Below are 19214 nucleotides of genomic sequence, written 5' to 3'. Positions count from 1 at the left end.
TTTTATAACAATTTTATGCAGCAATTTTGCATTTCTTATAAAGGATTTTCAGCTATTTTAAACAGATTACTACATAGTAAAAAGGAGACTAATTCCCTTTCAACAAAGAGAGTCTTATAAAGGATAGTAACACACATAGGTACATGTATACCATTTGTAACAGAAAACGTATGTTTCCTACATAGCTTATGTCAGACATTAGATAAGAGATGACAACTTCATACAAATTTAAAAAACTCCATTATAATACAGCACTCCTCTGGATGTTTTCAAAATTTTGGCACATTTAAAGAGAGAAAGAAGACGACTCCAAAAAAATAAGAATGAAGGGCATTAAAACAATGAGAAATCATAATAAATCCCTTTCCTGAAATGAGAAATAACAGTGGTAACAAAGAATAAAGATAGAGAAAGGATGCTAGTTGCGTTTCCTGAAACGTCACATGGAACAAAGTATGCCTGATCACAGGGTTGATTCCTTTCTAAAGGCCAGGCTTCTCTACCTTGCAGTAGCTGGTTGGACATGACCAGGGGTAAGATCTCCTTGTGCTGGTGGCTTGCCTTTGTCTAGCCAGGAAGGACTGTCCAGAGCCTGTACTAGCCAGTCTATCTTCTGCTGCTTTTTTATGCAGAGTCATTCCCTATGAATAAAGACAAACTCATTAGTGAACGCTACTCAACATGTTGTCCATTTACTACTTGTCTTTCCTTTACGTTATCAGCACCATTCTAACCTGTTGGGACTTTGAATTTTGGCCAGAGAATTGTGTGAAAAATGTGTATTTTTGCAAGCGTAAAAAGGCTGCTTTACTTTCAAATTTCGTAGTAATCAAGCAAAAAGGTTTCAAGGATAGTAAGTTATTGCCCTCCCTACTTGAGAATGCTTTTCTGCATACATTGCAACCATACATTGCCCAGGCACTCTTTTTTTTTTTTAAAGTTATTTCAAATAAAAATAGGTGCATCTCTCAACTTTAGAAAATGCATTTCTCACATGGAAATATTAGCATATTATAAATAGGAGGAATTTGTTCTGAGAGAAAACCACAAATATGTTTGTTGTTGATGGTTGCAGCAGGAGCTAATTGGCCATGCTGACTGCTGATTGACTGGGAGAGATTAAAAATTAAAATTCCTGACAGCACGCACTCAGACAGTTCTAACTGAGAGAATCAGAAGAGAGAGACAGACTGTTCTGGGCAGTGGAGAAGAACAGAGGCCTAACCTGGAGGAAGAAGAAGCTGAAGCTATAGCCACCCATCTGGACCTGCAGAATAGCCAGCCAGCTGAACTAGCAGCATTCCCACTGGGCCTTGTCCTGTACCAGCAAACCATCCCAGGGCAGACTCAGCTTATACCAGCAGAAGAGTTCTTTTGCAGGTATACTTTATATACCAGTCCCTAAACAAAATAAACTATATCAGCAAAAGCACTAGGTCTTCTGCTAGCATAGTTATGCTGGTTAAAGAATCTGACTTTTTCACCCTCCCAACGGCATAGCTATGCTGGCAAAACTTTAAAGTGTAGATAAGGCCTGAGAAACCAGGGGCCTCAAAGGGACCTGGTCATTTCAGAGAAAAAAGAGAGCAACAGAAACTTGTGAGTGGACCAGGAAAAAGACCATTGTTATTTCCATGCTGTTGTGACTATATACAGCACTTCATAAATTTATGCCAAACAAAATCTCTGCCACATGGAATTTACAAACCAACATATAAGACATATCTGTAACAGGCAACACTTTGAACACAAATGGGTGCAGCTATTCAGGGGGAGGGGAGGTTTAGCTGTTTAAGTACAGGATTTGGAATCAGGATTCCCAGGTTCTACATCCAGCTGTCACTCACTTGCGACAAGTCTATACCTTTCTGTCTCCGACTCTAAAATGAGATGGCAATTCCCTCTCTCAGAGGAGTTTTCTCTGAGGACTAACGGGATGATGTTTGTAAGACATAAGAACAGCCATACTGGGTCAGACCAAAGGTCCAGCTAGCCCAGTATCCTGTCTTCTGACAGTGGCCAGTGCCAGAGGCCCCAGAGGGAATGAACAGAACAGGAAATCATCAAGTGATCCATCCGTCAGTCATTCCCAGCTTCTGGCAAACAGAGGCTAGGGAACACCATTCCCTGCCCATCCTGGCCAATAGCCATTGATGGACCTATCCTCCATTAATTTATCTACTGTATATACTTGTTCATAAGCCGAATTTTTTCAGTAAAAAAGGGAAGCATTAGAGAAGGGGGGTCAGCTTATGAATAGGTAGAGAGAGGGACACAGCCCCTCTCCCAACAGAGGGGGCAAGGAGAGGCAGCACAGACGCAGAGCCAGAAGGGAGAGGCGGGCCAGAGTCTCTCCGCTTCTGGCCACGCTGCTCTCCCCCAGCCTCCGGAGCAGGCTGCAGCCATGCTGCTCAGCCTGCCAGAGCAGCTCTGGCCAGGCCAGAGACATCCTTCCCTGGCCCACCCCAGCTCAGGTGGGAAGGGATGGGATGGGGAGAGTGTGGGGGTCCCGGGCTAGGGTCATGTGGAGGGTGGTCACAGGGGTTACTCCCCTGACCCCCAGCTTCTCCCCCCCCCAAAATTTCCCTACCAGTTGCTGTCCCGGCCCGTCAGGGTAAGCAGCTGGTGCGCCTGGACAGTTTGTTTCCTTAGGTTTACTCCGTGTCTGCGGATGCTTGAGGTAAACAAACTGTCTCTGCCCGCCAGCAGCTTATCCTGATGGCCCGGGAGCCAAAGTTTGCCAACCCCTGAATTATAGGGTCAGCTTATGAACGGGTCATAAAAAAATTCCATTTTTACTTATCCATCTGGGGAGGGGGGGAGTCAGCTTATAAATGAACCGGCTTACAATTAAGTATATATGGTAGTTCTTTTTTGAACCCTGTTATAGTCTTGGCCTTCACAAACTGTAAATTGCTTTGAATGTGTGAACTGCTATTCAAGTATGTCATGAGATGAGAACTCATTTATTTACCCATAGCTGCTGTATCAAAACTATTAACATGATATATATAGGTAGTTGTGAATGCTTGTATGACGGAGAGTTTTCAGGCTCATGTCACATAGAGGAGAAAATTCCCGTCACAACAACAGACTGAGTCTTCCCCTTCTAGTTTGCTGACTTTGATAATCTGAGGGCATTTGATGTACAAACCCTTTCACTGGTTTGCTGGTCAGCTGCACTGCTCTGGGGGGAGTTCACATGCACATTCTTCCCCAGGCCTGCAAATAGGGCATAGACAAGTCAGGGAACAAGGGAAGAGGCAGCAGGCAAGCACGTGCACAGAAAAGATGGGAAAGTGAGTGGGCTCGAGGATGTTTGGTGCTGTAATTCTCTACAAGAGCCTTTTGAATACTGCAGGGGAGCAGAAAAATCCTTAGAACTATAAAAGAGTTTTTACAAAACTATTTTAGACCACACTATTTAAAGGTGATCTGTGGGGGACTGGAAAAAATACAAAATGATGTGATTTTAAAAAACTGAAGTGGTCATTGTCCCTTTAAATGTTAATGGGATATTTTATCTCCAAGTAAGCAAGCATAACATTAGAAAATTGTGCAAAGTCATCTGAAATTGCTTTCCCACACCAAAGGTTCAAATAATCAAGCTAGGATGTGGTGGAGCATTGTTTCCTCTTTCCAATTAATGAACATAAGAGAGGGAGCATATTGGCTGCCAGGCATCTTAAGGGAAGGGACCTGAGAGGGATTCAAGCTCCCTTCTGGGACATCGACATACCACAAGGATCAGAAATTCCATCTATCAGGAGGGTGGTTCTGAAGGGGCCATGCCCTCTGTCATGGGTAACTCTGCTTCACTCAGGGTGAAATATACCCCCTGTCCAAAGGGCTAGCCAAAGCATGTGGCCCACTTCATGCTGTACTTTGAGGACGTAAGTAGTGCATCAGCCTTGCGCTGGCTCTGTGCATGTTCCCCCTGATATTCCTTTTATATACTTCAGGGGACAGCTTCATGTATTGGAAGGAGGAAGTGTTGTTTTTACCTATATAGCCACCATTACTGTACTCTGGTTAAATTCCCCTTTGGTTTTCTCAAATATGGTTCTCTCTGCTATGTGTGGAGAAACTGTCTATACCATTTCTGATTAACAAAACCAAATATGCATAACTTGGGTAACTGCCATGGTAGGGGACCATAACAGTCAATAACCAGTGCCTAGAGCCTCTTTCAGAGACATTTTAATGAAGTATAAATAAATACACTGAAGATTGTGAGCAATCAAGGAAGGAAAAGCAGCTTGACTTTTATATTGTGAACTCATGTTTAACCTGATGTCTGTTATCAACATGATCTCTTTCAGCATTTTGTGTGTCCACTTAAGTTATGGCAAGCATAGCTACAAGGTACAGGTACATACTTTATTTATTTATACTTTTTAGTTTTGTCTTGTTTATAGATTACTGAGCCAAATGCACTCATCTGTCTGTGTGCGCACAGGACAGTTTGGTTTTTTTTGTTCAAACAACTATATTGTACTTAAATGAAAAGGGCTCATGATAAATGCCACACAAACACCACCAACAAAGTCTGACAATTGTAATCCTAATACAGTTTGGAGCATCTTACCATATTGTACCAGGCACTCACAATAAATTTCTCCTCCATCTCTCTTTGAGTCTTTGTTTTCTCATATTCTTTCTAGGGGAGGAAAAAAAAAAGAAAAGAAAACAAAAAGACCATAAATTTAAAGCTGTATGACAAAATGGATAATATGTATTAGACAGACACAGCCTGAACCCAAAACACCTGGATTCATAGATTCCAAGGCCAAAAGGGACCATTGTGATAATTTAGTCTGACCTCCTGTGTAACATAGGCCCGAGCACTTCCCCAAAAATAATTCCTAGAGCATATCTAGCAAACATGGAAAAAATCTGGAAAACCTAGAACAGCCAAGATAAAACATACAGATTGTTACCTCTAACGAATGAAACAATCGGTCCCGTTCCTGCAGTTGATTTTTCAGGGCCTGAATCTCAGGAGCTGTTCCCTGGTTTTGTTTAGGATCTAAAGTACGGATAACCTGCAAGATGCAAACACAACAGTTCATTTAAGTAAATACCACAAAGTGATCTCACTAAATACATCTAGATAACATAAAAGGCACCAAGCGCCAAAGGATTATAACCATCCAAGATAGGTCTTAAGAAACATTAAAGTCTTTTAAAGTAGGTACTTGTAACTATGTGGGATGGTTTTAAGAAACTTAACACAACACAATGTGAGAACACCACACTATTCTAAGATGCTGTATCCTTTCATCCAATCACATCCACCCTGCTAGGTCAGTCAGTGGTGGTGAACATCCTGCCACTGCCTGACTTCACCATGTAGGGTGGTGTAAATTGAATCCCATTTAAGAGATGGCATAGCATCTGCTCTCTGCTGTCTCTTAAAGGACTCCATCAAAACAAAAAACTCAAAGGCTTGATGTCTTGGACTCAAGAATATAGACTCGGAGAAGAACTAGTTCTTCTCCAACTTCCAGTGTCACAGAGTGAGGGTGAAGGGTATCCATCCCTGAAGCCATTCTCCTCAGTGCTAAGGGATACATGCAGGAAATATTTCCCTCAACTTTCCACCCTGCACTCAAAGACTCCCTCTCATGGAAAGAAATGGTGGAAGGTGACCATGACTCAGGGACTTGGAGCACCACTGTCAGTTTCTCCTGGTAGCTCTGCTGCAGCCATTAGCAGGAATCCGAGGGAAGTGCCAGGGAATCCCCATTAAGTTTGATGGGTCGATATCTACCTAGGTCATATGTGGCACCTACCACAGTAGCATTTGAACACGTATCAAAATTGAACTAAAGCAGAGAGAGAGAGTCCAATAAGTGGCCTAGATTTCGAATTCCATCCAAGAAAGTTGCTGGAAACTTTTTTAACAGTGAATGTGTGTGTGTGTGTGCGCGCGCTCGCTCCGTACAACAGCCACTTCACTTCCTCCTCTATCTTCTACCCTACTTCAGAACTTTGCACAGGTAATGAGGATGAAGTGATGTCAGATACTGAAATGTCAAATAGAATATGCTGGAACAAAATCATCATTTAAGTTTTAATAAACCTCCTTTAATAGATGATATTCATGCAAGAGTCCTGAAGGAAATTAACAATGAAGGGGCTGAGCTACTAAGAGACTGTGTACTCAGTCATTAAATCTAGTCACTGGGTAAAATCACTGTAGCAATTTCTTAAAAAGGCACTAGGGAAAGATCATGGAAATATCAGTAAGCCACAAAAAGCATAGATTAGTTGAAAAATAATTAATATTATTAATATGTTATTAATAATATGTTATATAAAACTCTTAGATCAAATGCTATGAACAGGACAATCAGCACAGCTTATGCAAGCGAAATCTTGCCTCTCTAACCCGTTAGAATGCTTTGAGAGAGTCAGTAACACAATGGATAAAGAGAAGTGAAAAATATAATTTATCTGGACTTTCAAAAAGCCTTGAAATCCTTCACAAGAGGCTATTAAGTCACAAAAGAGGAAGAGAGAAACTTCTGTCATGGACTAGAAACTCACTGATGGGTTCTAAATTAATTCTTCTCACTTAGGAAAAAGACCTAGGCATCATCACGAACAGCTCAGTGAAAACATCTGTCAGTGGATGCAAAAAACCAACAAGATATTAGGGTGTATTCAGAATAGGAAAGAGAATAATAGTGAAAAATACCATACTGCCATTATAAAACTGACGGCATACCCACACCTTAACAAAGGGTGATGGCTGAGAGATTTAAGTGTTCAATTACAACCCAAGATTGTGGGTTTGAGTTTCGCTTGATCTCACACTGATGGGCCATCTCCGATTCACCCAGCTGCAAAATGGGTACTTGATCTATAGGATTAGGAAGTAAAGGCCACAGCAGTCCCTTGTGTACTGTGGCTATGGAAACTGACATGTCTATAAAACTGTATCAGCCTGATGAGCCATCTGTGGCTTGAGGAAGACTCTGATTTTTTTACAATCAGTTTTGGGCACCCCCGCCTTGAAAATGATATAGCAAAATAGAAAAGGGGTAGAAAAGGGAAAAGAAGTGATTAGAAGCATGGAACAGCTTGCATATGAGGCTGTACTAAAAATCCTTCATTTGGAGAAGAGATAAATAAAAGGTGACACAATAAAGGGGAATATAAAGAATAAATGGCATAGAGAATGGCAGTTGAGTGGTCCTATTTACCCTCTCAAATCAAGAAGAGGGGAGACCAAAGAAATTAAAACTGGTAAATTATTTTTTGACACCGTGCATACATAATTAACCCATAGAACTCACTGAGGCAAAGAGCTTAATAGGATAAGCTATTTCTATGAATATCTCAGTTATAGCTATCATAATAAACGTTAAAAAGGGAAATTAACCCTTATGCTTCAGATATAATCAACCCACTAACTGAGTAGAGTTGGAAAGAACTTTCCCCATGAGGCACGTTATCACAAAATTGTTACCTTAACAGGTGCCACCTGGTGCTGGTCACTGTCAAGGACAGAATACTGATCTGGGTGAACCACTGGTGTAAATGAATATGGTGCTTCCAATGGGGGGATTGGTGTTTGTATAAAAGACAGATAGGTGAACGGGGCAGGGGGAAGCAGGGTTTTCAGAACCATGAATTTGAGGTAGAGGCTTCTGCAGGAAGAGATACTTAATACTATGTAGCATATGGGATATCAAACTGAAAACTACAACAAAACCCATTAATAGCTTCTTTTCCTGTGGTGATCCTGTGGCTGATCCGTTTTATTTATTTTCATTACCACAGAGAGGGGATGAACGACATAAACCTCAGCTCAGAGCACCATGCACTTACACTCTTGGCCTTTTCCAAGTACTTTTTGTACCGTTCCTCCATTTGCTTCTTTCTTCCTCTTTTTTCCGTAAAGCTCTTGTAATTCTTCATTTTGAGTGCTTCATGTAGGGAGAAACGCATTTTAAAAAGTCATATTAAAAACAAACACACTTTAATATTGTGTTTAAATATAAATTAAACCCATAGCTAGTACTTATTTTTTCAGTAAAGGAGAGCACAAGTCAGGATTGCAAAATGTTCTACTAATTCAGCAGACAAAGTGGTTAAGTATTCAACAACTCAGAACATATATAGGGAGAAACAGTGTGTTCTACTCCACTGTATGCACCAGTTAAATAATTAACCTGTAGACAACATTACTATCTGAGATATGGAAAATTAAAGGGATAACTAGTGCCCTTCATTAATGCCACTATTGGCCAACTCATTGTTAATTCATAAAAGTGAGGGTTAGCAATGCAGTACATGTTCCAAAACATTGTGGCAGTATAATTCATCTAAGGCAAATACATGTTAAAGAAATCTACAGGAGAAAAAAACCCCTGCACATATTGCCTCAGATGTAACACTGAAGAATTTCACCAAAAATGTGACATAAAAGTAAACACAATTATTTTTAACATTTTATAAATAAGTTTTATGGACCAGCAGGACAGTTTAATTGTACAGATACTTGAATGGGTTGATTTATGAGGATAGCTAGCCAACAGCATCTGTATAGATTATCGTTCGGCCAAGGACTTGTCTGAAGAGACTGATTTTGTCATCCCTGATCAAATGGTGCACGACAAAAGTGTTTGGTTCTTGGAGAATCCCAGATCAGGCATAACTCCTGATCATCTGTTTTGCAATAGCACTTTGTTGTGGCACTCACTCCCATTTATATTACTTGCAATGTCCTTTCCAAGCACTGGCCTGACCCTGAGAATGTGACCATGGAGAGAATGATCTACTTTACTGATCATTACTAGAGTCAGAAAGGGATAGTCAGAAAGGTTATATTATCTATTTTAAAAATTTTGCTTCTTATTCTATCCAACAATCCTAGATATTTTCAGTTGTTTCCACTCATGACTGTTAAAAGAACCCAAAGAATTTAATTACAGACACAGTTTTTACTGTGACGCTTCAGAGTAGGATAACTCTTGAAGTACAAAAACTTTAGAAGGTTCCATAAATGGCATTTAGGCCTATCCAAATAAAAGCTTAGGACAAGATTTTCAAAAGCTGCTAGTGATTTTGGGTGTTCAACTTGAAACACCTTTATGAAAAAAATTCCAAGTACCTGCCCTCAAAATCAGGCCCCTTTAAGGTGTCAGATATGTTAATACTGAGGTTCAGCGAGTGGGGAAGTTGCTGAATCCCCATATTCTTTATTTCCAGACATTTTATAATTTTTTAAGGTGTGGAATTTTTGTAAAGTGTAATATTATTTATGGGGTTATTGGACTCCACTGAAAAACATTTTCAGCTTTAACTCTTTTTGAGCTAAGTTTTTCTCTTGTATGAATATACCAAATTTGTAATACTGAACCGCTCCCAGATTGGCTTTTACTCTAGAAAAATCAGAGAAAACTGTTGCTGAAACGGCAGCTTGGCTTTTCTCATTGAGTTTTCTAATGGAGGAAAACTCACAACTGTTGTTATATCTTGGTTCCAGATCTTCAGTAATGTGCATGATGGAGAGGGAGGGAAGGGGCAGCAGTTTAAAAATATCACTTCCTCCTTTAACCTTTTCCTGTCATCTGCCACTTACTCCCACTGCCTATTTTCCCTCCCTTCCCCACAGATGCATAAGTGTGCCCATCCCGTATCAATGTGCCCTCCCTCTGACCCAGTGGGCATAAGGATTACGTGGGCTGACATCTTACTAAAGGCCTGACTAGTCAATTCCACATCTTTGAATTATCAGAGTCCCCCAGCCATATGCTTTATATTATAGAAGATAAAAAACTAAGGAACGTGTCCCAGTCAAACTAATGCAGAGCAAAATAGTATGTAGATCTTACAGAACCCTTTCATGAATAAAGCCTGTCTGGCACCTTCAGATAGATGCTGGTGTTGTTGTTTGAAAGATGATGGGGTACTTATTTTTTTCCAACCTACTCAATGTACTGGTGGCACACATTTGCCTTTTTTTTTTTTTTTTAAAGCAATATACCATTTAGAGTCCTTTACAATTGGGCCTTGGTGTATGGCTGTGAAATCCCAAACTGGCCTACTTGTCCAAAGCCACATTCTCATTGACCAACTAGTGTCCAAAGATTTACTCTAATGATTTTTCTGAACCTCCAACTCTGTCAGCACCATTCCAGTCTACTATCTGAACACATGTTGACGCAACATGTAGTACGTATCAGCATATTGTGGGAGAGCTAATAAGCATGGAGTGATTTTTAACTTAACAGATACCAGGGATATGAGCCTATCTCAGATAACAGCAATTTTGGATAACTGAGGTTAAGATGACCAATAAAGAACTGTATTAACTTGACATTCCTCTGGGCATCAAGATTTTAGTAAAGTGACCTCTGCTTCCTCTCTATAAACATTAGCAGTATCTTTTGGGTCAGTAAATCTTGATGTTCTCCTCTGCAAGAATTAATATCTGCTTACCATTGTCAGACTTCCCTATAATTCTATATCAATAAAACACTTAAAAATTTACAATCCATTTTTCTTAAGCATTTTACAGTTCTCTGTTAATTAAAGACTCTCTGTACATACAAGCTTTTTAATGTAAAGACTGTGTTCTAATGGAGAAAAACTCACAACTGTTGTTATATCTTGGTTCCAAATCTTCAATAATAGCTCGTTTCCTCTGTATTTCATTGTTAGCCTCATGCAGCTTCTCCCTGTTACAAATTGTGAAAAGATACATTATTGTTCCAACACTCTTCTCCATCTCAAATGAAAATTAAGCAATAAAAAAAATTCCAGGTTCTACAATTCTAGGAAATTATAACAAAGCTGACTTTTGGCTGCGAGGCACTAGGGCATGGTGAGTGATATCAATGAACAAAGAATGGAACTGTTTAAAAAACAGAAGAAAAAACATTACTGTATATGCACAGTTGTAACATCAGAAAGCTCCATTCTGAGTCCAAAATTCTACAATTACTTTATAATTTACAATAAGCTGTACAAAGCCAGTTTGAAATACATGATTTTGACAGCTATGATATTATTAAAGACTGGCTAACCCCCCACAACACACTAAATAGAGATTATATGCTTCTTGTAAGCCAGTAGGTCATTAAGTGACGATGTTACTTACCTGTAACTGGAAGTTCTTCAAGATGTGTGGTCCATATTTGTATTCCATAAATGGGTGGCATGCGCACCATGCACCTGAGTCCAGATGTATTTCTAGCAGTGTCCATTGACCCACAGATGTTTGTAGCCAAAGGTATAAGAGATGCAGGTCACACATCCCCTTTCCAGCACACCCTCTTACGGCCATGCAGTCCAGTCCGCAGCAGAGGGGACGGAGGGCAGGTATTGGAATACAGATAGGGACCACACACCTTGAAGAACCTCCAGGTACAGGTAAATAACCTCCTCCTCTTCTTCTTTGAGCGATGGTCCCTACACTTATTCCATATGTGGGTGAGTAACATGCAGCGATCAGTGTGGAGGTGGGTGAGAGGATGCAATGGGAAGTGCATAGCAGAGGTTGCCTGTCCAGGGGAGAAGAAGAGTGTCGCCCTGCGACTCCTCTCCCATGGCCCCCCTGGAACAATAAAGGGACAACTTTAAGTTCTCACAAGTGGAAAAGAGGTCCTACCATGGGGTGCCCCATTTGTCGAAGTAGATCGGAGTGTGGCATTATGTAACTCCCACTTGTGGGTTGAGAGAGAGAGCCCTGTGTGAAGGAACAGGGGTTGTGACTTGGGCCACATAGTGGTAAGAAGGAACTGAAGAGACGTTGGCCCACACACCCCATTATATCCTTGGCTGAGAACACAAGGGGATGCACTACGCAAGTGCATGTCAACAGATACCGCTAGAAACATTTCTGGATTCAGGCACATGGTGTGCATGCGCATATACGTATGGAATACATGTAGGGACCACCACTCGAAGAAGAACTTTAGGTAACAACTGCAGTTCAGAAAAGTGTAAAATTAAGACAAGTGTGTAAATGGTAAAACAAAATTATTATATTTATTAAGATATTATCTTTTATTTTGTTTGTCGTGTTGTAACCCTGTTGGTCCGAGGATATGGGAGAGACAAGGTAGGTGAGGGTAATATCTTTTATTGGACCAACTTGTGTTGGTGGAAGGTCCAAGTTTTTGAGCTACACAGAGCTCTTCTGCTCTGGGGAAGGAAGCAGAGTATCTGAGCTAAATAGAAGTTGAGATAGATTGTTAAAGAAGAAAGGATAATGCATTTTGGAGGTGGTCAGTTGAAATGAAGTAGGCAACTGGGAGTTAGATCAGTTATGCATGAAGGGTAGCAGGCAGTGTGGTGTGTTACAGATTGTTGTAATGACCCATAAAATCACTGTCCCTGTTAAATTCATGGTTTTTGGTGTTCAGCAGAGTTATGATTTTAAGTTCCCAGGCTCAACTTTTGGAGGTGTTGTGCAGGTTTCCTTTGAGGACAAGTACTGAAAGATCAGATATGGAGTGATCACTTTGTGAAAAGTGTACACCCACAGATATTAGGGTGTTTTTGTTTTTTGTTTTTCCTATGTGAGTCCACTGAAGAGTGTAGTCAACATCTGGTTTCACTCACATACTTATTGGGTACTTGATGCACTGGATGAGGTACACCATCTGTTCTGATAAGCATGTGTAGGATTTATGAATCTTGAAAGCTATGTTATGGGGGGTATGATATCTCCCCTGCTGTGTGTCTGCAAGTTTTGCATCTGTTTTTCTGGCAGGGTCTGGTGCCACTGTTAGTTGGTGTGTCCTGGTCTGTGGGAGCTGCTTCTGACGATGAGCTTGGCAAGGCTGGGGGTTGTTTGAAGGCCAGAAGAGGGGGTTCAGGAAAGATTTCTTTCAGGATGTGGTCCCTATCAAATATGGGTTGTAACTGTTTGATGATATGCCGTATGGGTTTCAGTGTGGCATTGTAGGTGACAACTAGGAATGTGCAGTCTATGTGTGTTTTTTCTGTACTAAAACATGTTCTCTTGGGGTATTTGGGTGGCCCATTCTATTATGTGATCTACTTCTCTGGTGGAGTGTATTTGTTTAGTGAAGGCAGTTTATAGTGTGTTTAGGTGTGTAGCTCAGATTCTCTCTTCAGAGCAAAGTCTGTGTTATATGAATGCCTGGCTGCAGATAACAGATTTTTTGGTATGTCTGGGTGGTTGCTGGATCTGTGGAGATGAGCATGGTGATCAGCGAATTTCTTGTATATAGTCATTTGTAGGGTTTCATTGTTTAAACTAATTGTGGTGTCCAGAAAGTCAAGGGAGTGTTCTAGAGATGGTTTGATGGTTGGGTGGAGGGTGTTGAAGTTGTGGTGGAAATCTATGCGGGAGTTTAGGACTTCTGTCCAGATGATGGAAATATCATCTATGTATAGCAGGTATATCATTGGTTTCATGGTACATTTTTCCAGAAATTCTTCCTCGAGATAGCCCACAAAGAGGGTGGCATATTAGGAAGCCATTCTAGTACACGTGGCTGTTCCCATGGTTTGGCCAAAGCGTTCATCGTTAAATGTGGAATTGTTGCGGGTGAGGATGACATGGATGAGTTTTGCGATGTGTTTTGGGTGGATTTCCAAGCAGTCTATTATCTTGTTTGTATTTGAGGCAGGCAGCGATACTGTCATGGCGAGAGATGTTGGTGTATAGGGAGGTGACATCCATGGTGTTCAGGCGGAGGTTGTTAATGTGGAGTTTCAGGAGGCTAAGTTCCCTCTAAGCTGCATGGCTGTGCAGAGGACTATTAAGCACCATGCAGGTGCTCAAGGCTATGGCAGGAAGAGATGTCTCTCCCCCAGCGCCGGACATGCCGTGGCCAGAGGAGAGGCGCCCCTCCCGTGACCCCAACCGAGCCCAGAACCTGCGGCAGCCAGGGGAGAGGAGTTCCTCCCCTGGCCTCAACCCAGCCCCAGCTGGGACCTGCCGCAGCTGGGGAAGAGGCACCCCTCCTCCTCCCCCAGACCAGCCCATCCCCGGACCTGCCACAGCTGGGGGAGAGGCACCCCTCTCCTGGCCCCAACTGAGCCCACCCCAGACCTGCCGCGGCCGAGGGAGAGGCGCCTATCCCGTGGTCCCAGCCCCGGAACTGCTGCAGTGGGTAGAAGCACCTCTCCCCTCCAGCCCAGGTGCTGCTATGGGGAGAGAGAGCTGGAGGGAAGTCCTCTCTTCCCACTGTAGCCCCAGGGCAGCCTGCACCCCAAATCCCTCATCCCCAGCCCCACCCCAGAGCCCACAGCCTCAGGCAGAGCCCTCACCCCCCCACACACTCTTCCCCAGCCCTAAGCCCTGTCCCACACTCCAAACCCCTCAGTCCCATCCCCACCCCATGAATTTTGTTACGTGTACCAATATGGAGGTGATGTTTCACAAATCACCTCCATATTGGTGCATATAACAGAATTCACTCCACACATGCATGGGAAAAATTAGAGGGAACACAGTTTGGAGGATGTTGTTAGTGTCTTGGAGGAAGCTAGCCCTTTGTGTGGTGAGTGGTTTAAGGAAGGTTTCTTAGTCCTGATATTCTTTCCATAAGATTGCCATGGCCAGATATGATGGGTCTAATTGGGTTCCCTTGTTTGCGCATCTTTGGAAGCATGCAGAAGGTCCCTGGGGGTGGTTCGTGGTGGACGAGGTTTTAGAGTTTTCCTTCAAGTTGCTTGGGAAAGGATTTGATGATATCTTTAAACTCCTGGGTGAATTGTGATGTGGGGTCTTCTTTCAGTTCTTTATATAGGTGGTGTCAGAGAGTTGTCTGTGTTGATGCCATCATTACAATTAAGAACTATGACAGCACCTGCTTTGTCTGAAGGTTTGATCACTATCTGGTGGCTGGATTTCAGGGACTGTATAACTATTCTCTTTGTGATAGAGACTGTGGTGGTTATAATGCTTGTTGAGAATTTCAGAGTCTATTTTTTCCTGAAGCAATCAATGTAATGATCCAGTGTGTGGTTTCATCCACGGGGCGGGGGAGAGTGTTCAGTCAAATTATTCTTTTTTCTTATGACTGTTAGTGGGGCTGTGGTGGCTGTGGGTGATGTCTTTGCTGTGAAAGAATTCCTTGAGGTGGAGTCGGTGGAAGAATTCTTCTAGTTCTCCACATGTTAGTACAGTATCAGGTTCTGTGGTAGGGCAGAAGGTCAGTACCTTGCAGAGTACAGATACTTCAGTTCTCTTTAGGGTAGTCTTGATAGGTTGATGATGTTGGGGTGTCATGTAGTGTTCCAGTACAATAGAATCATAGGACTGGAAGGGACCATGGGACGGGGGAGGGATAGCTCAGTGGTTTGAGCATTGGCTGCTAAACCCAGAGTTGTAAGCTCAATCCTTGAGGGACCATTTAGGGATCTGGGGAAAAAAATGGGGATTGGTCCTGCTTTGAGCAGGGGGTTGGACTAGATGACCTCCTGAGGTCCCTTCAAACCCTCATATTCTATGACCTCAAGAGGTCCTGTTCCCTGCACTCATGGCAGGACTAAGTATTATCTAGACCACTCCTCACAGGTATCTGTCTAACCTGCTCTTTAAAATCTCCAATGATGGAGATTCCACATCCTCCCTAGGCAATTTATTCCAGTGCTTAACCACCCTGACAGTTAGGAAGTTTTTCCTAATATCCAACCTAAACCGCCCTTCCTGCAATTTAAACCCATTGCTTCTTATCCTATGATGGATAATAGTGTCTTGGTTTCTCTGAGAGGTGGTATTCTGTTGGTCGTGGATCTGATGTAGTTGGTTCCACTTTCTGTTTTTGTGTTGGATGTCTGTCATCAGGTTTTTTGATAGTTATTTTGGGTTTCCTACATGATCTCTAGATAGATCCTCAAAGGCAACCACCACACCACCTTCAAAAGTCGAACCTGGAAATTAAAATTTATAATTCTGCTTGACACCAAAAACCATGAACTTACATGAACATTGGTTTTATGACTCATTATAGCAATTTAATAACACGGCACTGCCTGTTACCCTTAATTGCCCACTTCAAACCCTTTATGAATACCAATCTGACCCCTGGTTGCCTACTTCATTTCAAGTGACCACTTCCAAATGCATTAGCCCTTCTGCTTAATCTGTCCCAGCCTGTATTTAGCCCAGACACTCTTCTTCCTTCCCCAGACATAAAGAAGAGAACAATGCTCGAAAGCTTGTACCTTCCACTAACACATGTTGATCCAATAAAAGCTATTACACTTCACCTACCTTATCTTTTATTTTATAATGCAAAAAGAAAAGGAGTACTTGTGGCACCTTAGAGACTAACAAATTTATTAGAGCATAAGCTTTCGTGAGCTACAGCTCACTTCATCGGATGCATTTGGTGGAAAAAACAGAGGAGAGATTTATATACACACGCACAGAGAACATGAAACAATGGGTTTATCATACACACTGTAAGGAGAGTGATCACTTAAGATAAGCCATCACCAACAGCAGGGGGGGGAAAGGAGGAAAACCTTTCATGGTGACAAGCAGGTAGGCTAATTCCAGCAGTTAACAAGAATATCAGAGGAACAGTGGGGGGTGGGGTGAGAGGGAGCTTATAATGCAGTGGTTCTGAACCTTTCCAGACTACCGTACCCCTTTCAGGAGTGTGATTTGTCTTGTGTACTCCTAAGTTTCATCTCACTTAAAAACTACTTGCTTACAAAATCGGACATAAAAATACAAAAAAGCGTCACAGCACACTATCACTGTAAAATGACAGGTTTCAGAGTAGCAGCCGTGTTAGTCTGTATTCGCAAAAAGAAAAGGAGTACTTGTGGCACCTTAGAGACTAACAAATTTATTAGAGCATAAGCTTTCGTGAGCTACAGCTCACTTCATCGGATGCATTTGGTGGAAAAAACAGAGGAGAGATTTATATACACACACACACAGAGAATTATAACATTCAAAAACCAGTTGGAGAACACTTCAATCTCTCTGGTCACTCGATCACAGACCTAAGAGTGGCTATACTTCAACAAAAAAGCTTCAAAAACAGACTCCAACGAGAGACTGCTGAATTGGAATTAATTTGCAAACTGGATACAATTAACTTAGGCTTGAATAGAGACTGGGAATGGATGAGTCATTACACAAAGTAAAACTATTTCCCCATGGTATTTCTCCCCCCACCCCACCCCCCACTGTTCCTCTGATATTCTTGTTAACTGATGGAATTAGCCTACCTTGCTTGTCACCATGGAAGGTTTTCCTCCTTTCCCCCCCCTGCTGTTGGTGATGGCTTATCTTAAGTGATCACTCTCCTTACAGTGTGTATGATAAACCCATTGTTTCATGTTCTCTGTGTGTGTGTATATAAATCTCTCCTCTGTTTTTTCCACCAAATGCATCCGATGAAGTGAGCTGTAGCTCACGAAAGCTTATGCTCTAATAAATTTGTTAGTCTCTAAGGTGCCACAAGTACTCCTTTTCTTATCACTGTAAAATAGCTGACTTTCTCATTTTTACTATATAATGATAAAATAAATCAATTGGAATATAAATATTGTACTTACATTTCAGTGTATAGTACATAGAGCAGTATAAACAAGTCATTGTATGAAATCTTAGTTTGTACTGACTTCGCTAGTGCTTTTTATGTTGTCTGTTGTAAAACTAGGCAAATATCTAGATGAGTTGATGAACCCCTTGGAAGACCTCTGCGTACCCATGGTTGAGAACTACTGCTATAATGTATACTTAAAAATGGACAAGTAAATACTGTTTATATTAAAGTGCTTTCTTCAAGACAACATGAACTATTCCTCTTGATTTAAGCTTTACAAAATTTTTAATCAAATTTTCTAACACCATAAAATTATTATTCTTCCTTAATTATTTTTCTTTGGCAAAGTCTTTCTCTACAAGATGTAATTAATACTTGAATAATGGCTTCCTTAGGTATATTTGACTGTTCACACTTCTGTTGCTTATATATCTTCCAAATCATTAATGAGTGGCTACTTTCCCGCTATTGCTACTGGCTAAGCATTCTCCAATGTACAGAAAGTCAGTATTTTTATTTCATATTACAAAAACAATACAAGAAAGTTTTATTACTTACAGATGTTCTTCGAGCTTCTTTTTCAAAAGAAATGACTAAAATAGAAAGTTAAGTATGTTAATTATTTAAAAAATTGTGGAATTTTAGATTATATCAGTTATGGTGAAATACATAATTTTACATTTATACCAAAGCTGCCATATTTTCATTTCATTCTGTTTATACCAAACAGTTACAGCAGTTCTCTATGGTACTGTAGTAATTATCCTTCCCTTGACAGTTATATGATCATACTCAAGTTAGGATGCTTTACAAACATTTCTCTGAAATTGGAGCAATACTGAATAGATTAATTTATTAGAAAAAAAATTCTATTTCATTTGTTTTCTTTTCTCCATGCTCTGGTATGTTTGCACGGTAATCCAAAAACTTCTTTATCTGAAACTAAAAGACAGCGCAGCAAGCTTTTCTGAAGAGTTGCACTACTAAAGCATTAAAGAAACATCACTTATTTTTTTTTTTAAAAGTCTAAAACCCTGGTCCCACCAAAATCAATGGAAGTTTCACCACTGACTTCAGTAAGGCCAGGAGTTCAGCCTCAACTTTTTTCTTTACATTTTTTTTTCCTGTTCTTTGTTCTCATGTCTTTACTGTTTGACTACAGATGCACAAATACCTTACACCTGTGGTGTCCTAAGCTGTACCTTGTGGTTAAGTCACAGCTGGATAAACATTATTTAAAAAAAAAAAAAAAAAAAAAAAAAGCTTCAAAATAATTTTTCATTTGTGACAAAATATAACTTTACATATTTAAGAATCTCATTTTTTATCAAAACCATAAATGTCTAAAACATAATAGTGTTAAGGAAGCAGAAAGCCATACTCACAATAGCCTTGAGCAGAAACCCATGCCAAGAGACAGAGAGAACATATTAGTATGAAGCAAAAACAGCAGCCAAGAGAAGAAACTATTTAGTAACTCATGAATGGAAAAAGTTAAAACTATTCATGGGCGGGGGGAAGAATATATGCACATTTTCCCTTCCTCTCTGTACTTAGTCATTTCATTATCCTGTCTCATTTTCTGGGGACTTTTAGAAAGCTAGCACAAATTATCTATACTGCATTCAAGCGTGTGGGTATGTCTACACTGCAGTTAGACACCCGGGGCTATCCCATCCAGCTGCAGCCTGTGCTTGCAAGTCTACACTG

General features: G+C 41.0%; 1 protein-coding gene across 1 annotated transcript in view; it reads right to left on the bottom strand.

Moving 5' to 3' along the window:
* Positions 1–499: 499 nt before the first annotated feature.
* HOOK3 (hook microtubule tethering protein 3) overlaps positions 500–19214 on the bottom strand; it is a 128147-nt gene continuing 109432 nt past the window's right edge. The window contains 7 exon segments of the mRNA XM_043514600.1: positions 500–532; positions 534–641; positions 4589–4660; positions 4941–5045; positions 7840–7937; positions 10612–10694; positions 18063–18097. Of these exon segments, the coding sequence (XP_043370535.1) occupies positions 500–532; positions 534–641; positions 4589–4660; positions 4941–5045; positions 7840–7937; positions 10612–10694; positions 18063–18097 (534 nt within the window).

Source organism: Dermochelys coriacea, chromosome 5, assembly GCF_009764565.3.
Source record: "Dermochelys coriacea isolate rDerCor1 chromosome 5, rDerCor1.pri.v4, whole genome shotgun sequence".
Classification (NCBI taxonomy): Eukaryota; Metazoa; Chordata; order Testudines; family Dermochelyidae; genus Dermochelys; species Dermochelys coriacea.
This window is presented reverse-complemented; position numbering and strand designations above follow the sequence as displayed.